The sequence below is a fragment of the Pezoporus wallicus genome, unplaced genomic scaffold (assembly GCF_028554395.1).
Source record: "Pezoporus wallicus isolate ANWC-B61680 ecotype Strahan unplaced genomic scaffold, APGP_CSIRO_Pwel_v1 contig_736, whole genome shotgun sequence".
Classification (NCBI taxonomy): domain Eukaryota; kingdom Metazoa; phylum Chordata; class Aves; order Psittaciformes; family Psittacidae; genus Pezoporus; species Pezoporus wallicus.
The window spans coordinates 1,025,531-1,052,125 of record NW_026639744.1 but is presented as its reverse complement, the minus strand read 5'-3'; the positions used below and the strand labels follow the sequence as shown (position 1 = coordinate 1,052,125).

Sequence of the window (26,595 nt, the reverse complement as noted above, 5' to 3'; positions counted from 1 at the left end):
AATTTCTGAATTGCTGAGACACCTAATGAGTTGTCCTAAATAAATTTACCAAACATATAGTAGGAAATAATTACTGAGCGTTTAATTCTGAAATCACAACTCAATGCAGAGTGGTTATGTGGCTGGCTTGTGTATGTCAGTTATTCAGTGAGAAAATGATTTGTCTGGGAACGGAACCTTGTCCTGTTTGGACTTTCAGTGGCACATTCCCATTGTCTCTTAGATGTGAATTTGTGAAAAAGTCCTACTAAAATGATTTGCTATAGCTCTACTGGACCTCGTTATTTAACATTACAATAGCTGTAACAGATTCTGCAATTCTAGGGGAATAGTAATAATTCTAGAGGATATTAAAAGCAAAATTGGGGCTGTGCTTCCAGTTAACCTCTGCGCCTCATTCTGCAGAGACTTTACATGTGGGAATAACCCCTTTGGTATCATTAGTGCAAAGGCTTGCTCCTCCTGCCTGCAGCTCCCCCTGAAGTCTCACTCCAGCACTTAGGGTAGGACCTCGCTGCAGTGTTTTACTGAGGTTGTTATGGCACATGCAGATCTTCCTGGCCCTGACTTTGATTGCAGCACAGTAATGTTTTCATGCCAAATGAACAGATACCCACTGTTTTGTATTTGCCTCTTAATTACATCACCTGCCCAGTAATTAAATTTAGCTGCCCTCCCTGAGTGCTGAGGCCAGGTGAGCACCAACTGTGGTCAGCAGTAGTGGTCACTGTTACTTAAAATGTGGAGTGTTTTAAAGTGCACAAGTTTTGGTTCCTGTTTTCATTTAAAGATATGTTAGTACTTATTCTCTATAATGCCTGTCTTTATAGCATAATTTTAGTAGTAACCTCTGTAAGTTAAAATCTACATTTTCAGGCAGTGGGAGCAATAGAGATGCTATCACTAGCTTGTGTAGAGGCTCATCTTGTGCAGAGGGACTGCACGATGCACATGGACCAGTGAGACGGTTTATGTGGGGTTTATAGAGAGAACTGCAACTTCAAGGAATAGGTTTTCTGTTAAAAAAAAAAATAAAAGCATCATTCCGTGAATGCACATGGCATATGGCAGCATATGGCCCTGCAGCCATTGCTGTGCCTATTTGTTCTCCTTTTGCTTTGTCAAGAACTTTGTCAGGATTCTGGGAACTCGTTGAGGTGGCATATAGCCTCCATGTGAGATGCGCATTGACCTCAATTCTTGCAGAAAGTTGCAGAGGACTGAGGACATTTGGTCTTTTTTCAAGTTGAGGCTCTAGTTCTTGAAGCATACAACTTGTGTGAAGGGAAGGGTAGAGGATGGGCTAATGTAACCTTCCTGCTAATGAAACCAGTCTTCCTTTTCTGGGTGGCTACTTAGGTTTTTGGCTGCTTCCACAGTGAACAGACTTCGGCCCCAACTAGGGATGGAGCTATGATCTGGAGTGAAATAGACCTTAAGCTATACCTTTTGTTCCTGAGCAGTGCTGATATCCCAAGTCATGCTAAAGTTTGAGCAGGCCGTCTTTACTCATTATTGAAGATGGGAGTGTAAATGATTACATAGGGAGTTATTATTTTTTTAAGTGAATGAAAATGAATGAATAAAACTGCAATGGAAAAGAAGTGACAAAGCAATAAAGGAAAACCATCTAATAATAGTAGTAATAACAATAAACAAATCTTGAGTTGAAACCTTGTAATGTATGGCAATCAGAAAGAGCCGCCTCTGTTATGGGGTTATATTGACCTCCATATGCTGCTCTGGAAGCTGAGAAGACCTTAGAGCATCCTTCCAGTACGTAATGGGGGTTGCAGGAAAGCTAGAGAGGGGCTTTTTGCAGATGCATGTGGTCATAGGACAAAGGGTAATGGCTTTAAAAATAGATGGGAGATTTAGATTAGATATTAGGAAGAAGTTCTTTACCATGAGGGTGGTGAGGCACTGGTGCAGGTTGCTCAGAGAAGCTGTGGATACCCCATCCCTGGCAGTGTTCAAGGCCAGGCTGGACAGGGCTTGGAGCAATCTGTTCTAGTGGAAGGTGTCCCTGCTTGTGCCAGGGGGGCTGGAACAAGGTGATCTTTAAGGTCCCTTCCAACCTAAACTGTTCTATGATTCTGTGATCATTTCCATGTGCATACATGCCAATTTCAGAAAGACCCATGTCACAATTTAACTTAAATAATTCTGTTGTAAATATATACTTTGAAAAATAGCCAGCAATTTTGGTCATACAGAAAGTATTACTCTCGTGGACAAGACATGGTTTCTAGCAATGGGTTTTGCCTGTGTGGGTAATTGCTGTGGGTAAGAGAGGTCTGTGGACAGGCAGGGATCACTGCTCCTGGCTCGCACAAGGTGTATGTTGCTCTGAACTGACTTTTGGCCTCTTTTGTGATGAGCAGTGGGTTCAGCACAGAGTGATCTGCACCAGGGTTTTTGAGATCTCAGGTTTCTGTGCTGGTTTAGGAGGATGAAATCTTGGGATTTCATCTATGAAGCAGGAAGAATGTCTCCTGCCTGCTTTTCTGGCAGATACTGTCGGATATAGTACTCATGCAGATAATTGTTATCATGAGATTTACTAACTGCAGCAAGAACGAAAAACAATACACGTTTGGAATGAACATTTCCCTCTCTTGCTGCCCAGGTAGACTAAGTAATCATGCCTGGTGGTGGCTGGAATATGGTTTGGTTTGAGAGCAAAGGTTACCTTGCTGTTTTCTATGTTTCAGCCTGAGACTGACTTTCTTGGGAAATCAGCAGTGTCTGGTAGCAGCCAGGCTGTGAGTGATAACCATGTGGCACCCCAACAAACTGCCAGCCCCTTCCTGGAGCACCTTATTTCATATGCAGCTCTCCAGTCAAAGGTTTTGGCAGCTTGAGGAACCACAATCCATGAAGTGCTCAGTTAATCATGGATGGCTCTCTTCAGTGGGAAGAAATGCTTTCTGATGCTTGCAAAGCAAAGATCCTAAAACACCAAGCCCCATGATAGTATTTAATCCAGTCAAAGTGACTAGTAGTAGCCAGTCTCTCCATGATGCCACATCTTAGCCAAGAAATGAAATTTCAGCTTCTTTGTATGCAAGTTGAGTGTTTCTTGGAAGTACTGTAACAGCTCCACTCCTAAATGTGGTACTTGTCTGCTTTTGTGGGAATCGGAGGTAGAGATCTGTAAGTTACAGTGCCCGGCTTTATAAAAGCACATTTGAATGAACTGGGTATTAAACATCAAGATTGCACCCAGAAGTCTACTTTTGATGCTTTGGTTCTTGATAATGTAGTTCATTAAAAACAAAACAAGCAAACAGCCACAGAACCACTGCAGAAAGCCAGATCCACTCTGTTGTCTCTCTCCATCAGGCTAGGTAGGAGCCTGCAGTTCCTCCCAGCCTGTGCGGTTCTGATTCTGCCATACAGCGTCAACATCATGCAGCACAATCAATGTGTAACAAATTGCGATGGAAGATGAGTTTCCATATCTGTATATCCATCTGTAAATGTAAATTTTTCTTTTACTAATTGTTACATAAGCTGCAGGCTTCCTGTGCAGCAGGGTGTCTGTGCACTAGCCCTCAGTAGGGATTTTGCTAGCTGTCCCCAGACTCGCAGAGACAGGAATGTGACAAGGCAGGCCGAGTGCGAGAAACAGCATGTAGGAGAAAGTCATGTTGTGCTTTACAAGGCCATGTTTGTTTGTTTTCCAGTATGAAATAGCTAAACAATGATGAGCAATCTTGTTCTGTACAATATTGCTCTCTTAAACCTCCATTGCGCTGTATGTGTGCTCACACACGCCAGTGTTTGTTAGGAAGTTTTTAGTGGAGGTCACTTTAAAAGATTGGAGCAACCTCAGTTCAACTCTTTGGTCTGCTGTGTCACCTCTGAGTTCAGCATCAGGACAGGCTCTTTAGGAATTTTGGGGTCTTGCAGGTGAAACCGCCTTGAGCATCTAAAAAAGCTACAGGGAAGCTTCAGTGTACCAAGTAGTATTCCTGTTACGGGAAGGAACTAAGATGAGAGGACACAAGAGGAGAGATGGACAGTGTGGGACAGGAGGGGTCTTTTTTTTCCCGAAGTGTTTCATGCTGTCCCTAGCTCTGGTATTATTCAAGCTCTAGTAAACCATCCATAATAATTGGCTGCCTGGAGGCCGGCTGCCAGTCCTGATACTTGGTCTTTTTCAAGTGTTGTGGATTTTCAAAGTGCACTCTCTATTATTGCAAAGACATTTTTCATGTTCTCAGCTGAAAACAACATGTGCGTATGAACACAGATACTAGGTCTTTCCTCTTCAGTGCCATGTATGCTTTATTAAGCATAGTGATTGCCATGTGTGCTCAATGTCTGGTTACTCCCAGATAGAGAGCTGCACTCAGAATGCGTTTAGCTAGTCCTTCTGTAGAAGGATGCCTGCAGTTAGGCAGTGCTGCCTGTTGTCTTGCTTAATGGATAAGGCAGAGGCTTTTTTCTCTGAGCAGGGTATGTTTTCAGAAATGCTTTCTGGGTTGTGATGGACTCTGCAGCACCCTAAATCTTTTCAAAAGAGACTGTGTGTCATCTGGCTTATTGGAGCTCCTAATGGATTGATGCTTTAATTGCACAAGCTGCATGACAGAGCATTGCAAGTTATGGCTGGATAGAGAGCAATTCAGATCTGTATATTTATGGCAGTTGGAAAACAAAATTATTTGCAACCTTGCTGAAGTCCTTATTTTCTTCCCATTTCTGAAACTGTAACGGTTAAGAGTTGCTATTTTCTTCTGCTCTTTTCTTCGGCAAGCACAAAGACTGGACCTGGCTGGCAGCTGTTTGTAGTGTCCAGGAAGATGACACATATATGAACTTTTCTTCCCTAAGCAGGCTGGGGCAAAGGAACACCATGACAACTAGGAATTTTCTGTTATCCTTTCCAGTCATCCAGCCATCTCGGCACCTATCTTTCATCAGTCTCAAGTGTAGGACCAGTCAGTGAGCAACCGAGACTGATGATTTGCCATTATTTTCTAGTTGCTGAATAAACAGACCCACTGTCCTTTCTGCTTTACTCTTTTTACCTAGATTTTTTGAGATTGCTTCAAGCTTCAATGTTTTTATCAAAGCTGAATTGTACTAATTAATGAAAGAGGAAAATTAATGAGGGGGAAAACAAATAATAAATTGCAGGTAAAATTAATTCACAGAAGACAAGTAAAAAAGTAAAAAGGCTGTGAAATAATAAATCTTTCATTGCCTTGAATAATACAGTTATCTAGCAAAGCCTTTTTCCTTCAGGTTGTCAGATCTAGTGTGGACTTGAAGTCATTGCATATGCTCCCACTTCACAAAATTCCTCTATCTCTCAGGGTTTGTGAGGTTGAGGTTGGGTAACAGTTTCTGTGATAATTGTTCCTTGAATATTATGTGCAAAGTGAAACTGTGGACATATGCAGTATGCCCCAAATTATCAGTTTTCTGCTCTAAGCAGTGTGAAAATAAAGAAATTAATGGGTCTTTTTGATACAGTTTTGGTATACAGAAAAAGATGGTGAATGCCTTCTTTCTTCTTTCTTCTCCTGCCTCTTCCTGAAGACTTCTAACATAATTTGGTTTTCATTGTGTGGTCAGTTATCCTTCCCCAGCTGTGACAAGAGCATAGATGCATCAAAGTGTTTAGTATCATTGCATCTATTGCAGTTTTAACAAATAACGAGCTGTCAGTCCAGAACTTCATCGCACCTGGTCCTGTACAGGCGAGAGTGTTCATATTGGCTTGTTGCACAATATTGCTGTCAATATTCTGATCGTCAATCAAAAATTGTAAACAGAACCAAAAATCAAATACAAGAAGTGATACTTTTGTCTGTTCATGGTTTTAAAAAATAATCAAAAGCTGAACTTCTGAGGATGACAAGGGTTATATTTGCTTTATGCACTGCTTGTGTTATAGTAGTTCCCAGAAGCCTTAATCAGCTTCTGAGTCCCGTTTGTGAGTAGAAGTCACTGCTGCCAACAGTCCAGTGTTAATCACAGAAGCAGCTTGGCTGGTGAATACAGAGTGCAGAAATGAGGAGTGGTGTAACCAGAAGCCTGAAAGATGACTGGGAAGTCGGTGAGAGGCCATGCTGGGATAAGTGTGTGTACCTAGTTGGACTGTGCTGTCTTGCTTGGTGCGGGGCAGTGACTGAGCTGAGAGAAGTAAACCTTCATCTTGCTTGGTCTTCTACTCTGACTGAATGTGGACACTGGTATTCCTTGGCCCCTGGTGATGGTACGTTACAGAATGCCAGGTTTCATTGCTTACCTTGGACTGCTTTTTCTGTCCATCTTGCTGCTATTTGCAGATTTGTGCCTTGTTTTTAGTGTGATGCTGCAGCTCAGCATCATGTGAGTCACAGTCCTGGGGCTGCATCTTTCAGATAAGACACTTGCTGTTTGGCATAACTTGCAAGAGAAGGGATCATGAGGATGTGATTATACCAATCCATATCATTTGGCATACAGGCAGTGATTAGCATTGAAGAGCAGCCTGGGGTAGCCTTGCAGTATCAGCTACTTTGGTGAAGACTACTTTGTTCTGACAGCATTAAATAAGTCAGTGCTCAAACATACACCACTAAAAGCCAGTATGGGAAACCGTGCATCCAGTATAGGTATCTATTTCTATTAAATTCCCTTAGAAAGCTACACTGAATCATATCTAGAGGACTTGAATAAATACATAGATATGAGCCTGTGAACTTCTTGTTCACCATTTCCCCATACCCATGATTTCTTTAGTCCACCTACGTGTGTGATGCTGATATCTGAAAGATATCAGTGATTCAGATATCAGTCCTGTCAGTGATGTGTACTGTGCCTTGTTCTCATACACCTTTCAGTACACAGAAAATAAAGGGAGAAATGACGTGGTCAGGGAGCACGTGGGTAAAGAACATCCTACTCTCGATGACAGCAGTAGTGGCTTCATCTCAGGCTTCAAGCATGCCAGGGTGGGATGCATTCCTGTTGCAGTGTATTATGCCAGGTGGGACTAAAATCTTGGAAAGAACCCCATTCCCATTGCGGTATATTATTTCTATTTATTATTATGCTTTTTGATTTGTTATTTGGAAAGTGTGATTGCTTTTCCTTCTTCCTTTCAGCTGCTATTGAAGCTTTGCTGTCTGTAAGTAAAAAACGTGATGCTCAGCAACCATAAAACATTCTTCAAAGCGTTTAGTGGACAATAAATGAGAAGCTTTTCTTTATCAGATAGTTGGTCTGTCTTTGTGACCTCTGGTCTGGGTTGTTTTGTTTTTTTTTCTGCCTGATTTTTTTTTTCTTTTCTAACCCCGCCCCCCCCCCCCCCCCCAGCTTTGAACAGTGCAGGCTCTGGAATGGAGGATGTGCTATAATTTTAGGACTGTAATATTTAACCATATAAATTCAGCCTCCCACTGATAGACTTCCCCTTCAGTTGCTGAACAGAGATGCAGTTTGGAACAATAGACTAGGCAGGAGGTCTCGTGCTACTCATTTTGCCGAGGTGTGATGAGTTGGCATGCTTTTGACCAGGGAAGAAATACTCTTATGCCCCTGGTGGTGATGCATTTGAAAGCTGAAGTTTTAATCTTGCCACCAAGATAAGATTAAAGAGAGGAATAACTGGCCACCACTGAGCAGCAGGAGAAGTTTCTTTGGTGCATGCCTAGCCAAGTGCTGTGGCTGGTGAGTTCCCTGGTCTCTGCTACATCCCAAAGGAAGCAGAAGGAAGAGCACCATGTCTAGCTTCCGAGCTAGGAAAAGTTGTACTGCTGCCAGCAGCTAATGCTGGTTTTCAGCCTGTTGATGTTAGATCTCTCCAGCTCAGGCCTCAAACGCGTGTGCCTGCAGATGCCTGGCTGCCAACAGGTGCTCTGTCCTTTGCAGCTCACCTTGGGGTTTGGGGTGCAGGGTGGCCAGCTGTCCTGGGAAGGAATTTGTCGTGTCTGTTAAAATCAAAGCTGTGTGTGAGGTGAATCCTGTTCTTGCCATAGAGGAAATCCACCCTGCCTAGTGACAGGACCATGCTTACAGCCAAAATATGTCACAAAAAAGAGAGCATCTGCTCATCGGCGGTTCAGTGCCAGAAGTCTTCTAATGGATATGTATTCACATCAATATTTAAGAATATGTTATTTTACATGGAGAGTAAGAATATTGACTGCTGTGGTAGACTTGTGCTCCAGGCCCAAACAGTGCAGAGGCCTCAAGCGTCCCCTGTAGTTCATGGAGAAAAGAAGGAGGCCCTTGACCCAGGAAGCTGGGAAATAGTAACAAAAAAAAAACAACAAAAAAGGGAGGAAGAGGACAATTAAAAGCAAGGGGCTTCCTCCTCAGTCTGTTGTCCCCGCCCAGAACCACCTTGCAGTTCTGCAGGGGGCTCATGAGGAAACACACACCATGAACAACCGGCTGGTGCAGTGGTAAAGAAGATCTCTACTGGTGCTACCATGAAAAAGCGGCGGGTCGTAGTAGTAGGGGACTCTACACTGAAAGGGACAGAAGCACTTGTCTGCCGGCCTGACCCAGTCTCAAGGGAGGTGTGCTGCCTACCAGGGACACAGATCAGGGATGTGGCAGAGAGGCTGCCTGCTCTAGTAAGTCCCACAGACTATTACCCACTTCTAGTGATCCATGTGGGTGCTAGGGACACAGATAGCAGTAGCCTGGAGAACATAAAGAAGGACTACAGAGCCCTGGGAGAGGTGGTTAGGGGCTCTGGAGCTCAGATAGTCTTTTCATCAATTCTCCAGGATGCAGGGGAGGACCCCAGAAAGGCTAGGAGGATTGGCCAGGTTAATAAATGGTTAGAGCAGTGGTGCCATAGTCAGGGGTTTGGGTATTTAGAACATGGGACCCGGTTTGTAGGCCAGGTCTAGTGGGGGCTGGTGGAGCTCGTCTTACAACGAAGGGGAAGAGCGGTTTTGGTTAAGAGGCTTGCCAGGCTGGTCAAGGAGGCTTTAAAATAGATGTGCTGGGGGTGGGGGGCATCATTCCATCCCAACACACCCAGTCAGCTGCCAGCACCTATAATAAGTGCTTGGAGCAATGTAGAGATATCCCAGCCGCTCCAGCCAATGAGCCGGCTTCATTTGGAGCTCGGCTCAGATGACTCTATACAAATGCCCGTAGCATGGGGAACAAACAAGAGGAATTAGAGATGTGTGCACGTCTATGGGGATGTGATATAATAGGCATCACAGAAACATGGTGGGATGGCTCCTATGACTGGAGTGTTGGAATGGAAGGCTGCGGGCTCTTTAGAAAGGACGGGCCCGGCAGGCATGGAGAGGGAGTTGCTCTTTATGTTAGGGATAGGCTGGAGAGTATGGAACTCTGTCTGGGGACAGGTGGGCAGTCAGCAGAGTTTGTGGGTCAGGGTTAAAGGGAGAACAGCTATGGGAGACATCACTGTGGGGATCTGTTACAGACCGCCTGATCAAGGAGAACCTGCAGATGAAGCACTCCATAGACAGATAAGAAAAGCCTCACGCTTGCAGGACCTTGTTCTCATGGGGGACTTCAACCACCCTGATATCTGTTGGAGGGACGGTACGGCCTGGCACAAGCAATCCAGGAGGTTCCTTGACTGTGTGGAAGACAACTTCCTTCTGCAAGTAATAGAGGAGCCAACAAAGAGAGGTGCCGTGCTTAACCCTGTGCTCACCAACAGGGAAGGGCTGGTTGGAAATGTGATGCTCCAGGGCAGCCTTAGATGCAGCGATCACGAGATGCTCGAACTTGACATCCTCAGGACAGTGAGAAGAGCGTGCAGCAAGCTCACTGCCCTGGACTTCAAAAGAACAGACCTTGGCCTCTTGAGGAACCTGCTTAGTAAGGTTCCATGGGATACAGCCCTAGGGGGCAGGGGGGCCCAAGTCTGTTGGTTGATATTCAAGGATCACCTGCTGCAAGCTCAGGAGTGTTGCATCCCAGCCAGAAGAAAGTGCAGCAGGAGGGCCAGGAGACCTCCTTGGATGGATACTGAGGAAACTTTGAAGAAAAAAAAGAGGCTTATAATAAGTGGAAGCAAGGACAGGCAGCCTGGGAAGAATACAGGGATGTTGTCCAGGAAGCTAGGGACCAGGTTAGGAAAGCTAAGGCCCAGTTAGAATTAAACTTGGCTAAGGATGTTAAGGATAGCAGGAAGGGATTCTATAGGTACATAGTGAGTAAAAGACAGACTAGGGACAGCGTAGGCTCCCTCCAGAAGCTCTCGGGAGAACTGGCTACACAGGATTTGGAGAAGGCTGAGGTTCTGAATGACTTCTTTGCCTCGGTCTTCACTGGCAAAGGCTCTGACCAAACCACCCAAGTCTTGGAAGGCAGATGCAGGGACTGTGAGAATGAAGACCTTGCACCCACTGTAGGAGAGGAACTAGTTCGAGACAATCTTAAAAATCTGAATGTGCACAAGTCCATGGGTCCTGATGAGATCCATCCACGGGTCCTGAAGGAGCTGGCAAATGAAGTTGCAAAGCTGCTGGCCATCATATTTGAGAAAACGTGGCAGTCAGGTGAAGTTCCCGACGACTGGAAAAAGGGAAATATAACCCCCATTTTCAAGAAGGGGAAAATAGATCACCCAGGGAACTGCAGACCAGTCAGTCTCACCTGTGTGCCTGGCAAAATCTTGGAGCAGATTCTCCTGGAAGGCATGCTAAGGCGCATGAAAACCAGCAAGGTGCTTGGTGACAGCCAGCATGGGCAGAGAAGAGATTTAGAGCAGCCCTTTGGAGAAGGACTTGGGGTGTTGGTCGATGAGAAAATGAATATGAGCCGGCTTCAGTGTGCGCTTGCAGCCCAGAAAGCCAACCGTATCCTGGGCTGCATCAAAAGGAGCGTGACCAGCAGGTCAAAGGAGGTGATCCTGCCCCTCTACTCTGCTCTCGTGAGACCTCACCTGGGGTATTGTGTGCAGTTCTGGTGTCCTCAACATAAAAAGGACATGGAACTGTTGGAACAAGTCCAGAGGAGGGCCACGAGGATGATCAGGGGACTGGAGCACCTCCCATATGAAGACAGGCTGAGAAAGTTGGGGCTGTTCACCCTGGAGAAGAGAAGGCTGCGTGGAGACCTCATAGCAGCCTTCCAGTATCTGAAGGGGGCCTACAAGGATGCTGGGGAGGGACTCTTCATTAGGGACTGTAGTGATAGGACAAGGGGTAATGGGTTCAAACTTAAACAGGTGAAGTTTGGATTGGATATAAGGAAGAAATTCCTTACTGTAAGGGTGGTGAGGCACTGGAATGGGTTGCCCAGGGAAGCTGTGAATGCTCCATCCCTGGCGGTGTCCAAGGCCAGGTTGGACAGAGCATTGGGTGACATGGTTTAGTGTGAGGTGTCCCTGCCCACGGCAGGGGGGTTGGAACTAGATGATCTTAAGGTCCTTTCTAACCCTAACTATTCTATGACTCTGTTACTTAGAATATGTGTCCCTGTGCTGCAGGTTATAAGGAAAAAAAAAGTTTGAAAGAGATAATGCTGTAAAACAGAACATGTTCTTGGAATATAGAGTTGTAGAACAGTTAGGGTTGGAAAGGACCTAAGATCATCTAGTTCTGCCCCCCCTGCCATGGGCATGGACACCTCACACTAACATGTATAGAGTAACATATTTTGGGGCTCTGTAGAGATACAAATATAGAGGTACATATTTATTATGTCTAGGTAGTAATATAGATAATAATGTTCTATTATTTTTATGCCTTCAATTTTTTTCTAGGAATGTGGTGACTTAGAAATTGTTACACTGGTTATATAATACAACACAGTGTACATAGTCCAGCACATTCCTCCTTTCCCTTATTTAAAACCAGAAATAGTGTCTCTTAGCAGTGGTCAGACATTGCTGTGTATTCCTCTGAGTACAGTACTGGGGCTGGATCCTTCTGCAGCTCTGCATTATCCTGATACTTTTGAAGCTCTCCCTCTTTTTTTCTCTTTTTTTTTTTTCATGATGGTGGTTTTGTGTAGTTTTTGTTTCTAAGACATGCAAAATATGTAGATTGAAAAGTTAGGCTGCAGTGCAAACCATATGCAGCTCTTTATATACCACCTTTTCTAGCAGCGGTTACCGGCCCAGCTAAGAGCCGGGATGTAGAACCTGGGGAGTCTGTGATTGCTGCGCGTCACCTGCAGTCAGTGCAGAGCATTGGGCTTGGGAAGGTGAAGTGCAGACCTCTCCTGTGCTGGAAGCAGACTAACAACCCAAGCATTAATTAGTCAGATGATGTCTTGAACAGAACAGGATTCTGCGAGGCTGGAGTCTGGCTAAAGCAAAGGTCATCGATCACTAGCCAGGCATATTAATTAATTCAGCAAAAAGTCCATTTGGTTTGAAAATGGCTCAATAACAGGCACAGATTGCCCATTCAATATTAACTTTGAGTGAAAAATTAGATCTGGACTTCAGGATTTTGAGGTCTTTGTAGGAATTTTCTTCTGTAGTGAAAATTTACTTCACCTTTTGTATGAAAGCCCAGTCATACGCACCTCCATCAGTGGTGCTCCTTGAAATCTAGGTTGAGGTCCTAGTCTTGCTAGGCTCTGGGTCAGTGTCTGAGGTTTTGGAGAAAAGAGGATTGGTATTTCAGATGCATCATGAGTAAACATTCCCTTTACCTTATCTGTTTCACTTGTGTCCACACAAACATAAATATTGGCTGTGTAGGATGCTGAAGTCAGCTTGGTTTATAAAAAGAAGAGAGGAGCCACTGCATACTTCGGATGTTGCCAGGCATCCTGCATAATATCCCAGACAAAAAAAAAAAATCTTAACTGTGGCAGTATCTTATTTCCTCCTTTATAGGTGGTTGCATTCTGCTGCTGCTTGTATGTGTTGTTTTCATTTTATATCACTGTATAGTTATTCTGTTGCCCTGTTTAGTAGCTTTTAATAATGCAACTTTTGCTACTTTTTCCCTCTTGAATCACAGAACAAAGCTTTATGCGAGTGGCAGCCGCGGCAGGGGAGTACAGACACAATGGCACTGTATCTAAAGGGAGGAGTGATTAAAACCAAACTTTGTAACACCTTAATTATATTTGATGTGACCTAGCCCTTGACAATTTTCAATCTGCAGTTGTCAAACAGGATTTAAATAGTATAAAGATTCCTGGACAGTGCCTGCAACTGAGCTGTATTTCACTGTGTCAGTAAGAAAGTGAAGAAGTGCTTTGAAAGAGGTTTTCTTTGAGATTTTCGTCTTTGGATTAGTGCACCTGATCAGTAAAGCCGGGTTATTTCTCTGCTAGGTTCTGCACATTTCTTTTTTTTTCCTGTAAAACCCACTCAAAGGAATTAAATAAATACTTTAAAAGTATTATACATGAATCTGACTGGGGACAGGGTTCCTATTTCTAATGTATGTTTTCTTAGTGACATGAATTTAATTTCAGGGCTCAGCAGATTCGTACACAAGCAGACCCTCAGACTCTGATGTCTCTTTGGAAGAAGACAGGGAAGCAGTCCGCCAAGAAAGAGAACAGCAAGCAGCTATACAACTTGAAAGGGCAAAGGTATGTTCTTTTCAGCTTCAGTAATAACTAAGTTACATGGCATTTATCTTTTGCCTAGTGTTAAACTTCACACTGTTGGTTTATAATGAGGTGCTGTCTTTGGAAATAGTTTGGCAACTGAGTGAAGTTACCTGCAGACAAGATGTTTGGGGTATACAGTGTAAATATTCTCAAGCTGAACTCTGCTGGCTTGTGTGAAATTATTAGGTCTGATTTTTTTTGTATTTGGGAAGTGTCCTTTGCTAGGTTTTTGGTGATTTGATAAAATTCTTGATTCAGAAGTTTCCACTGTTTGTGATGTCTGTTTCTATTTGTAGTCCAAACCAGTAGCATTTGCTGTTAAGACTAACGTGAGTTACTGTGGAGCTCTGGATGAAGATGTTCCTGTCCCAAGCACTGCCATCTCTTTTGATGCCAAGGACTTCCTACACATTAAAGAGGTAAAACCAAGAACTAGTAAAAGGGAATGTGAAAGGGAATCTTTTTACATGCCAAGTACTGTACTATGATTTAAACAGTTGGGGCTGAACCATACCACCATACCAGATTAATAAGAGAGTCAAGAGCTGAGTGGAGGCAGGAGAGCACAGCACATCCGTCTGATTAGTGATGATGTGTTGGTGGTGCTTCAGCCTTTTTGGAGTTCCAGCACCCTGGTGTGGTTATCTTGCACTTTTTTAATGCTTGATGTTACTGACTTGTTGGATTTTCATGTCACAGGAAGGAGGTAACATCTTGTTATACTTTAAACACCCTTCAACAGTGTAGATTCAGATTCTTTTCATCAAATGAAGATTTTAATGGATCATAAATTACATGATGGAAAGGGATTCTATTGATCAGAAAGTGGAGTAGCACCAGGTTACACCAGGTCTTCATAAAGCATGGGATGGACTTGTACGGGAGGAAATAAGACTTAGAATAATACTGTAAGAAAATAAAATAAAAAGAAAAGTAAGGAAAAAGGAATGGGAATAAATGAGCCCTGAGTATGGCCGTGGTAGAGAAAAATACATTTTATTTCGTGTTGAGCATATTTTCTGCAACTCTTAACCTGAAGCGAGGCCTCTGAACTTGCATAAACCCCTGTTGTTTTGTAGGTTTGTACATAAGCTTGCAGCTTGCAAGAACATTTTTCATCTCTGCATTCTAGGTTTGTTTTAGGGTGTTCAGTACTCATTTCTCTCTTTCTTTGAATAATTGTCAGTCATCACTTCAGAGTACTGATCTCCCTTAGACCGAGCACATTTAGGAGGAAAACACCTGCTTCTGCACCTCTAGAGGCAGATATTGGTGATAGAACAGGGGGGTTGCTTTAAATTCTTTCTTCCTGAGAAGGACATGGGAGGGACAGTTCCATTTTCTCAATTTGCTGTAAACAGATGGAAATTCTATTTGGATTTTTTTGTTTGTTTCTTTTGCATGTTTCTATTTGTGTGGAATTATGCTTAAACCCCTGCTGAGGAGCTGGACCTCTGAATCTGAACCTGCCTGTTGCTGCATGCAGAACAGCCCTTCCTGTTTGTTCCCCAAGAAAGTGTTCTGTTCTGCCTAGCACCACACCTGAACTCCCTTGATGTACACCACTTTATAATTTGCTTCCCATCAGGAAAAGGTCCTTTGTTAGCACTCAAAGTTGAATGCAGTCAGCTGCATCCATTACAGCACTCAGATCACATTCTCAGCTACCTTCCCCAATGTTTTTCCACCCACACCAGAAACATACCCTTTCTAGTCTGTCTTTCTAGTCTCCATTGCCCAGTGTTCATGTAACTTTGTGCATCACTATTAAAACTAGTGTTTGATCTTGGTTTACCTAGGAGGTAGCTACCTTTATTTTCAGGCCAGTGACTGAATTTAATGTACTAAGCTCCTACCATGCTGCCCTGAACATTTTTCCAGAGAAGTGCTGAAAGTCCATGTCTTGGCATTCTGTGAGTTTTCTCCCAAGATCTAAGTAGCCAGGATCTCATTGCCACTAAACTGTAAACCAGATGGCTTACTGGTATTTGTCAGCACTGCTAAGGGTTTAGCACAGTTTCTTTGTTAATACTGAAACCTTCAGCTTGCCTGAAGCTGTGGCTGTAATTCAGTAGGATTTCAGGAATTTCAGGAAAACTCCCCATGCTGGAGTCTAGCTGCATGGAAAAAGGCTTTGCAGAAATTGTTTTTCAATGATCTGGCAGGCTTGCTTGGACTAGAACAAGCATGGTTCCAGATTTTAGAATAACGCTAAACTAGGTAAGAAGTAAGGTCACCCTGTTGGCAGGATGAAACATCAGCAGTAACCAGTGAGTTGCTATACTGAGAGTGTGTCCTGTATGTCTCATCTGTCTCCTCCAAGACTATATATTATATGCTTACTGAAAGATGAAATGGCAACAATAATTGACAATGCAGAAGACAGCATGGGCATGGCAACGGATAGGAACAAGCTGTAGTCCTCCCACATACTGAATGCGAAGAATAACATATGGGAGGTAATGACCTAACACAAATAGCCCTGTGTTCCTTGCTGCATTGTTATCATTTGCATTGTTCAGATACTCTCAGCATAACACTGGTTCTGATGTCATGTCTAGAGGCATCACCCAGAGGTTCATGACCTGCTAATGGAAGAAAGATTCTCATGTTCAAGCTGTACATTTAGAACCAAAATAGAATGGGTAGTGCTCATGGAACTCAGCTTTTGCAGTGGTTTAAGTCCATCTGATTTACAGATGGATACAGAAATCCAATGGATTTCTCTGATTTACAGCAGCAGTATGCTACATATGGAAGTATTTGACTGTTTTAAAGAACACAAGTAGTTTGTCAACTTAAGCAGAAGCTATATACTTGAAATTACTGACATTTTCTGAATTGGGGTCATAATAGCATGAAGAATAGAGACTTAAAAAGTTGAAGTGCTAAAATAATGGAACATCTTGCATAAATAACAGCTATATAAAGAGGACAGGTTTTCAAGATGAGGATAGAAGGATTGCATTTCCCTTAGCTATATATGTAATACTGGTGTCTGTGGGTTAATAAAAAGGCTAATTTATTTTTCAAAGATGCTGAGGGTCTATATGTTTCAGAGACTGTTGTATCTTTGACAACTAGGATATGGTATTTATGTGTTTCTGCAAGAAGTAGGGCTTGAGAATATGCAGCCAAGACAACTGATCATTTTTAAGATATTTCTGTGATAACTTTTTCCTTAAGGCATGCAAGCAAATTGGTACACTCATGCTGGTCTTGATGACTTGACAGTCAGTTGTGAAAACTAATGTTTCTTTTGAACACTGAGGTGCCTAATGAAGTGTAGCAGAATGTAAGGTTTTCAGATATTTTTCTTCAAAAGCTCTGCTGGCAGCCAGCTACAACAAATCTATTTCCACTGCGACATCCACTATGGTACCACTTTTCATCTTTCCATCATTAAAGTTAGGGCAGATTTCCAGTAATGCGGAAAAATGTGTTACTAAAGGTTAATGATAAAATTAAATCTTATACTTTCAGGTATATATTTAAGTTTCTTCATAAAGGTGAATTTTTCTTCAGCTATCATACATTTAAAAGTGTATGCTTTCAAAGAGTTTAGCTGCTTCTAGGCAGTGGCACTATAAAAGCCTCATTTGTAGAGAGGTGTCGCAATTTTGGTTAGAGCATAGCCATAGCATAACCAGATGTGGGTTTGGTTCACTGCTGAAGCTGGTAAGTTTTCTATGTTGTCTTGGATAATTTTGTCTTTATTTGGGTTTCTAGAATGGTGTTTGTATAGCTTTTCCACTAGATGAGGTTTTTCCAAAGGGATAACATGGTAATAACATCCGTACAAATATCTAGAAAGCAGGGAGGAAAACTGGCAGTGGTGGTGATGGTATCTTTGGTGTAGACCATTACATTTTACAAGGAACCATTAACTGTTGTTTTGATGGTGATCTGAAGATGTTACTTTGACTGGTTTATATGGCTGCTGTGACATAGCTTGGTGGCCTTTCTTCACCAGAAATTGGTTTGTCTCATTAAATCACCATCATACTCAGCACCTTAGTGGGTGACATTAGAGGAAAAGTCACAGCACACACGATGTGTTGGGGCAGTTAAGAGATAAGCCAGTACTGCTGCAGATAACGCTGCTTTCCACTGTCTGGCTGCAAAGAACACATTAACCTTCCAAATACCTTTGACTTAACTCAGATTCACATGGATTGCCCAGCATTCAGGTGTCAGTATGAGTCTGGTTTCATTGATCAGCATGGAGTTAAGGATTGTGAAAAACCGAGTTTCAGACATGGAGCATTTTGAACTGAAGCCAGTAACCTTTCTATGTTCCAGAAATATAATAATGACTGGTGGATAGGAAGGCTGGTTAAAGAGGGCTGCGAGATTGGCTTTATTCCAAGCCCGCTTAGACTGGAGAATATCCGCATTCAGCAGGAGCAGAAGAGAGGACGTTTCCATGGAGGGTAAGAATGCTGTAACCTTTTAAAATAATTTAAAATCATTTCTGACACTAGACAATATTTTCAAAGGTCACTTGATTTGTTTTTATTGCAGTGCATTTGGAGGAATGTTTGATTTGGGATTCCAAATGAAAATACATATTTGCAGAGACTAGACGTGTTAGATATTGACAGTGAGAAACAACAAAAAAGTGTGTATTGACTTTAGGAAAGATCAGTAATACAGTATGAGTAGTAACAACAGAAATTTCTGAAGGGCTGGAGTTTCACATCCCCGTGGCTTTAAGTCAGTGTTGGTGCCCAAAGCCTGCCATATTTTTTTCCCATCAGTTGTGTTCTTAAGGTTGTGGGTTTTTTCTTTCTGTTTTGTCTTCCTCTCCATTTTGGCCAAAACCAGACTTTTCAACCTTTGTAATATGAACTTTGTCATTTGACCTGCTTTATTCTTCATGTTCCAGCTTCACCATTCTGTGTCTCCGTGCTGCTAGAGCTGGAGATTACAAGTCCCTGGAAAAATACAAGCTTGGTCACAGGTCTAAGAAGTAGAACTGATTTCTCATAATCTCAGTTAAGACGCTCAAGTCACTCTTCTATTGGTTGAAAACACTTTTTTTTTTTTTTTTAGATTTTTAAAAATTACTACTAATGTATTATTCCCACTAATTGAAAACCAAATTTAAATGTTCAGACAGATAACAAAACCTTTAGTACTGTGAAGAGATGTGAGCCAACTGAATCTGGACCTAATAGATATCAGTAAGAGGAGCATAAATTTAGCCTGTATAGTACTGTCAGGGAATTTGCACACTAATATACTTAATCAAGGTCAGGAATCGTTTCAACTATAAACTATCTAGGGAATTGTTTTTAGAATGACTGAACAGCATTAACTGTGCTTTTTCCAAATTGCGTTTATAAATTTGAAATAGTTTCAGAGGAAGCCAGTGTATCTCAATGTACAGAAAGAAGATTATCTAATTCAGAGCTGGACACTAGTAGTATTTAGCATAGTTGCTTCAGATACAGCATATTAGAAAAATTCTCTGCTTGTGTGAAAGGGCATGACTCCACGCATCACCAATTCTTGCAAAGATTTTCTCTAATCTCACCTATGGAGAATATTGGGAATAAAATCAAGTATGAAAGAGAGCAGAAATATTGTAAAGGATATCTATTAAGATTTTGAGGAGCCTGCACTAACACTCCTGGATTTGTATGATAAAATTGGAAGTAATGTATAGTGATGAAATAATTTATTTTGAGCACCTTTGTTAGATACAGTCATACAGTTTCTGTACCTTAAGATTTCTTTAAAAGCTGTGACCAGCTGTGATACTAAGGCTCTACATGATTAAGAAGAACTCTAGTTTTGTCTGAGTAAGGCAGTGAAAAGTAATCTAATAAAGAGGGTTTCAAGAGTCTAGTATATGTTCACAAACAATTTGTCAAGTGCAGGAGTAAACAATCCCTGCTCTGGAGAGCATATGGCAAGAAAGCAAAGGCAAAATACTGATGGGAAGTAGTATCTTCTTGCTGGTCTGTATGTAAAGACATGGATTGTACCATGAGGCTGTCACCTGCGGGAATCAGACTGCTTAAACAGTCCTTTTCTCTCTGTCCTGAGCTCTTCTTCCCTCCTCCCATGTCCTGCTCAGCTGCTTGTGCAGTGAGCTGGATTACAAAGCTTATTCACCTGAACATCTTTTCCCTCCCCAAACTAGTTTCCTGCCAGTCTGCTGTGGGTTTGCTGCACAAGCAGTTGTGCTGGGTGCATCACGCAAGGAGAGGAGGGAAGGGCTTGGCACAGCAGAGGCAGAACTGCCTGGCTGGATGCTTGGAGGTACAGTGAATGGACCGCTATAGCTACACAACAAAAGCTGTTTAAACCGCCAGTTAAGATCTCAAACCTCTCAAGAGATGTGTCATTTATGCTGGCAGAGAGACCTAGCAAGACAGCGGAGTGTTGGGTGAGCAAGACAGCGGAGTGTTGGGTGGGGGCTCTCATGCAGAGCTGGGGTATTCTCTGAGTTTAGCAGATACCTGTGACTGGAGCTTCTGTGTTTCCCAGCCTACGGGCAGATAACAGAAAAGCTTTGTTCAGTCTGTAGTGGAACCCACTCTCCCCTCATAGCCCGTATACAGCAGCTCTTCCAGCCATGGAGGTCTACTTAATTACAGAGACTTTGGTTCCTCTTGTCCCTGTCTGGTTCTCTTCACCCGTCACTTCAGAGGAAGCTTTTTTTGTAGCATGAATGTGGGTGAAGACTCCTTTACTGTCTGATTTCTTATTGGGCAATTTCTCATAGCTGCTGCCTAAAACCTCACACATTTGCATCTCTGGGCACTTAGTGTTAATGGGGCTCTTTTTGATACCATAGGAAATCGAGTGGAAATTCTTCTTCAAGTCTTGGAGAAATGGTTTCTGGCACGTTTCGAGCCACACCTACTTCCACGGGTAAGACAAATTTATTTAAGGAAACTCTTACTAATACTTCTATTTTAAAAAATGTGCATGAAAAATGCAGGTTTCCCCCCTTTGCTGACTTATTAAGGCATTTTACAGAGATTGCTTGTGTGCGGAGGTGGAGAAAGACATCTATACCTAGACTTCCGGCAGTTGCTAAGGGACTGGGAAAAAATCTCAGGAGAAGTGGCAGGTGCCCCAGAATGGAATGAATGTCCAGTTTAAAGAGGGCTGACCAAAAGGGAGGTGCACTGAGAGAAATCTAGAGTGCCCTGACAAAGGAATTTTTGTTTGCAAGTATTTTGTTTGTTATACACAGTGTGGCTTTTTTAACCAAGTTCTCATTTGGTCTTTTAGCAAAACAGAAACAGAAAGTGGTAAGTAGTACTTTTGCTTCCATTTTATTTTATTTAATTCCAAAACATAATTCCCAGGATTGGGTCTTCTTTGACTAATGATCTGAAGGGTTGTTTTATTCTTCTAGACAGAACACATTCCCCCGTATGATGTAGTACCATCAATGAGGCCTGTTGTTTTGGTGGGTCCATCACTGAAAGGCTATGAGGTATGTAGTCTAAGTACTTGAAATTGCTGTTTTCTTATCTCTGATCTTCCTTTGTACATACAGTATTGTGGTTCAGTGTGACTGTTTTGATACGATAATTTAAATATAATTTAAAGTAGTCTTAGCTTAAATAATTGTCAAAAATGTTGTATAAGAACCAAGAGCGTAATCAGCACTTTGCACCATTTAGGTGGGGTACCAGCTGAATATTTTTCAGCCTTAACAACGGTGTCTGTTACTTTTGATACCTCAGCTAATGGATAGGTAACATAAGTAGCATAAGAACATGGTGCTCTCTTGGCACTTTTACTGCTTTAAGCACAGGGCACATCCATTATTTTCAATACAGATATTTTGATAAATCAAGTAAGAAAAGGAGAATTTGTCTTCACTACAAGAAGTTGGAGTAGTGAAATTAACTCCTAAACTTCTGTATACGTGTCAAATTTTAGTCAGACTAGCACATGCTTTGAACTTAATTAGCAAAAATTTTGAAGAAGCTTCCTCGTTGTTCTTCTTTTTTCACTTATAGAAGCTTTGCATCCATCTTCCCTGAAATTCAGTGGTGGCAGATGAATGGCTGGACTATAGCAGTGTATTCAGTTTTGTTCTCCAGCACTTGAAACTGAATTGGGAACTAAAGATTCTTACTATTATTATCAGGTTTTCTTGACTTTTTAAGATTATTAGTATACTGAAATACACATATAAATAAACCTTTAACCCTTCTAAGTTATTTCAGCATAGAAGTGGGTATGATAACACGCACAGATAAACACGACACCCATTTTTCAAGGCTGGTGCAGATTCAAATGAGCATTTAACACGTGCTAAATGAGCATAGGCTTTTAGCAGGGCATTTCAGTGAACTTAACCATCTGTTAAGTGTTTTGCTGAATTGGAAACTAAACAAACATGAACATAAAATCAAAGATACACTTCATTTAGCCTAATTAATGTTGTTAGTACTTTACAGGATATTATTAAACATACTGGAATGATTCTTTTTGGAAGATTACAGCATGGTACCATTATTAGCATAATGCAGTGTTCTTGCATTGAGTTTTGTTGTGAGAATGATTGGAAGTGTAGTTTAGCAATGCAGGTACTTTGTGTTCTACTCTCTACCTTTTGATTTTATGATGATGTTTCTTGACAGGAGTGAATTTCAACCATTGACTTCCAAGGTGCTGCACCACAGGTTAATTTGCCTAGGGACTCTCAAGGTTGGAAGGGAGAGAGGCTGTTTGAAAATACATGCCTGTATATATATACCATCCTTCCTTTGTTTGCAAAAATAATACTAAATGTGACATTTTGGACATATAAAGGTGTATAAATGGTAACATAGGATATTGATTTCAATTACAAACAGTGGTCTACATAACAAGCTCATTGATCTTACTTTACAATTTATGTGAAAAAATTCCTGTGACTGTTGTTTTTCTGACTAAATTCTGAAGGAACCGTTTTGAAAGATAACCTAGGAAAGCTAAACAGTCAAAGACCTGGGGGCTTTAAGTTCCTGTCTAGAACTGGCAGGTAATAGGTGTCAGCTTGAGTTGTCCTGAAAAGGACAAGGAGCTCATTCAGAAAAGTAGATGACACCTGTTGGGGCTCATCTGTTGGGGCTGGGCACCTCTTGGATGCTTTACCATATACAGGAATAGGAGCATCCATTTTTTCTGCTTCCACGCTTCTCTGAGAGTAGTTTTTCTCTTCTGTTACAACAGTCATCCAACATGATAAATCTTGTATCTGGAGTTTTAAGTCCATTCTAATAATGTTACTGTTGGAAAAAACAAACGTTCTGTTCAACTGAATAGTCCGATATGCTTCTGACGTGTTCTGAAGCCTGCTGGGATATGGTATTGCTATGGAAGGTGGTGAGGTGTGCCCTAATGCCTCAGTGCAAGTCAAGACAAGAGCAGAAAGAGTGACAGCTCTCACGTCCTCCGTTCCGTATTTTGGAGAATGAGTCAGAAAACTTGCAAGTATTTATTACAAAGCGTGCTGCGGAGAGCATGAAAAATAAATGATTGCTGCCTATAAATGGTATTGATTGTTGGAAGTATCCTTATCTTCTACTTACCTCTTTTCTTATATTTGACTTCTTTTTCTCCCTGTCATTCCTTCCTGTTCAATCTTCCTCACCTCTGCAAAGGTGACAGACATGATGCAGAAAGCTCTGTTTGACTTCCTGAAGCACAGGTTTGATGGGAGGTGAGACATACTGTCCTTTTCATGCTTTTTCCTCCCCATGCATTACTAATTTTTAGCGATTTTCTTTTTTATTATTATTTTTAATGTAAGAAGATTGATGCATGTTCAAATCTGATTTACTGGCTCTGTATCAACACTGAAATGCAGCCAGCTGTGGAGTGGAGCACAGCTGATGTATTACTCAAAGTGCATGTATCTCCATATCTGCTGTGCCTGTAGTAGGATTTCTTAGGTTTAACAGCATAATTCTGCTTCATTATCTTACCAGCCTGAAGTTACAGGAGAAATTGAGATGAAAGGTGACTGGGGAACATGGGAAATGCCAAAATATCTTTAAAGATGGCATTTTACTAGGCTCAGGTTTTTAATGTTGCCCTTGGAGGTGGGCTGTGGCCCTTGTTAAGCTGGGAGCTGGAGGGAACGGTGCCACTCAGGCTAGAGCCCTTTTGGCAGAGCCTGGCACCTAGGTCGTTGCTGGCCCTCTTTCCCCTGGAGCTCCCAAGCCACTGAGCTGACTCTGCATTGGGTAAACTGAACTGAGAGGATTGCCCTTCTTTTCTAATTTTTCAAAGAGCTGCCCAGTTCCTTTCATGCCATGGAACAGGTGAGAAAGCATGAGTGATTGCACGTGGAAGTACAGTTTTATTCACAGCCCTTCAGGGGTGTGAAAATTCCTGAACCATTGGATGCAAAAGTGTGTGTGCTGCTGGACCCAGCTCAGCCAGCTGTTGAAGTGTGAATAATAAGCGCCTCTTGATTTTATTTTGAGGTTTGCTGTATTTGGGCTAGGTTCATTCCAGCGCTTGTGAAGTTCCAGGCTCTTTTACAGCAGGATGTTCTCTAAATAAAACTAATCACACCCTAGCCCTGAAATAAATATCAGAAACAGCAGATTTTAACGAGGTGCAGAGCAGTGCTTCAGACCAACACCTAAGAAAAAATCAACTCTTAAATATTCTTGGTAGTAAAAAACACTTAAAAAGGCAGTTTGAAGAAGGAAATGCCGAGAACTTAAAATATAGACAAAAAGTATGTCAGGACTTCAGAAGCTGTAAGGAGGGTTCATCTTGTTCAGCTGGAACACAGATGAGCTGTGAGAAGGATAATTTGGATTTATTTGCTTGGAACATAGGCTTGGTCCATGGCATCTCTTCCTTTCCACTGTAGCTCATCAGTAATCATAGGTGTCTGCTACATCTTTGGGATGCTCTGCCCTTCCTTCATCCTAGTTTGTTCAGTATATTCTAGCTGTGGAAAGGAGTTTATACTGTGTGTAACAGTAAGTCAGCTTTGAAAATACCTAGAAGATCGGCACTAGGACAATGAATAGTGTCTATTGTTTAGAAAAGGTGGAGTAAGTTTTATGGTCGGGGTACCTTTGGGGTGCAGTGAGGAGGTGGCAGTGCTGAACTAACCCACAAGCAGCTTAGATGAAATGTTTAATGGTCAACTTCCATGCAGAATACCTCATCTCCTTCCCTACTTCTGTTGCCCAGCTCAAGTGATATTAGCAGGTCCTACAAATGTAGTGATTGATTTAAAACCTGACAGATGAAGCACTGTATGTGGCAGCCTGCATTTAAATTTATCACTTTTCTGAGCTGTTTGTGCACCTTGTCAGCGTCCCCCACTCCCAAGCATTGTGACTGCTCTGGTTCCACTGCAGGTCACCATGTGAGCCCCGGTGCCTGTTCACAGTACATATAGCTACAAAACCCCACAGCATTATGTTCTCTTCCAGCTGTTGGTATATGCCTGTCATTGAGAGTCATTGTTTTCAGTAGGAAACCATGGCAACTGGAAGTGGTAAGTCATCTCCAGTTGCCACAATGTGATTGCTATGAGTCTATCCTTTATAAGGTATATTTTTATGCCCTATATGAATCACAGAATCTAGATCCCAGGTTGGAAGGGACTTCAAGGATCATCTGGTCCAACCCTTCTAGGCAAAGCATGACCAGCACCCTGTCCAGCTGGATCTTAAGTGTCCAGTGTTGTTGAGTCTACCACTTCCCTGAGGAGATTATTCCCATGACTGATTGTTTCCCCTTGTGTCCAACCAGAATCACCCCGGTAGTAATTTATATACGTTACCCCTTATCTTTTCCTTATGACTCCTTGTGAAAATAAGTCTCCATCTTCTTTGTAGCTACCCTTTAAATACTGGAACATGGTGATAAGATCTTATGTACTCAGTAGAGGCCTGATCCGTGAACATCAGCAGTGTGTAAATAGAGAGGAGGAGATGTAAAGCACACTTAGATGCACCCATTTAGGCTGCCTGAACTGATGGGAGGCAGGACTGCTCCTTGCCTTGCTCTTCTGTCTTTTCTCCCACCATGCCCTTGGTCTGCACAAAGTGGTAAAAGGGAGAGATTCTGTCAGGAGAGAGGTATTTTTTTGGTAATCCTATTAGTAATACTGGCAACTATATCAGGTAGAAGTATGAAATTTCATCACTGAAAAAGTAAAATGCCACAAGCAAGCTGATACCAGTGACTTAGCTCTGAGTAACTTCAGAAAAATGCTGCTGCTTCATCCTCCTGCCAACTTTTATGGCTTTGCAGTTTTTCTTTTCCCAACACTTTCCTTTATTTCCGTCTCTTCTACAATTTTGTGACAGGTCCACGTTACCAAGAAAGGAATTAACTGTCCAAGCATGAGCTTTTCAAAAGACTCCAGTAAGACCTATACTACCAGGACTCCTTTCCCATGTCTTAATACCCTTGGTTTCTGTCAGCTTCTTCTTTTGTAACTGCAACATCCTCTTCTGGCCAGTGAACTAAAGAAAAGGCCTGAGTGCTGTGCTGTGCGGGCCAGCTGAAAGGAATCTGCTAAAGCCTGTCTGACAGGAGGCCTTCAGGGAATGCTTGCTGCAGAGGCTCTAACAGTATCATTTTCTAAATGGATTGTATTTAACCACTGCTGCATAGAGCAGCCTGACTCTATACAAAACATAGCAAAGGCACTTTTTTTTCCCTTAACATCTTTCAGCAACAGCGATACTTAGAATTACTTCTTACTCAGGAAGAATGAAATGTTTCCTATATCTGGCACAGTGGGTGAGCATTTTCAGTCCTTTCTCTGTTACATGTCTCTGATTCCAGCAGTCAGAGATCTAAGAACTCCCTGAGCCAGAGATGTGATCTGGACCACCATGTTTTACTGTCACTTTGTTGTGGTGACTTCTAGACCCATGATCCATTAATTTCTCTCATTTCTTTTTTAAATTCATTTATACTTCTGGTCTCTACTGCATTTTCTGGCAGTTTATTTATTTATGCATTATATAGAAAAATACTTGCACTTCTTTTTAACCCTACATCTGATAAGATTTATGCATCTCTAAGTGAAATTACATTCTGTGGAATAGCTGCTAGTCATTT

The 26,595-nt window shown here is 42.1% G+C and overlaps 1 protein-coding gene across 6 annotated transcripts in view; it reads left to right on the top strand.

The window, feature by feature from the left end:
* The window catches only part of CACNB4 (calcium voltage-gated channel auxiliary subunit beta 4), a 112,044-nt gene that overhangs the window by 68,041 nt on the left and 17,408 nt on the right, over positions 1 to 26,595 (top strand). For 5 of the 6 annotated variants that reach the window (XR_008972937.1, XR_008972938.1, XM_057415659.1 and 2 more), the window contains exons 2-8: positions 13,387 to 13,506; positions 13,824 to 13,946; positions 17,830 to 17,960; positions 20,336 to 20,412; positions 20,779 to 20,798; positions 20,906 to 20,986; positions 23,151 to 23,209. Coding sequence is in view for 4 of the 6 variants with exons in the window: in XM_057415659.1 (XP_057271642.1) it covers positions 13,387 to 13,506; positions 13,824 to 13,946; positions 17,830 to 17,960; positions 20,336 to 20,412; positions 20,779 to 20,798; positions 20,906 to 20,986; positions 23,151 to 23,209 (611 nt within the window). In the remaining 2 variants the exon portion in view is untranslated. Of the gene's footprint in view, positions 1 to 13,386; positions 13,507 to 13,823; positions 13,947 to 17,827; positions 17,961 to 20,335; positions 20,413 to 20,778; positions 20,799 to 20,905; positions 20,987 to 23,150; positions 23,210 to 26,595 lie in introns of those variants that run through there. The other variant, XM_057415664.1, reaches the window with a different exon arrangement.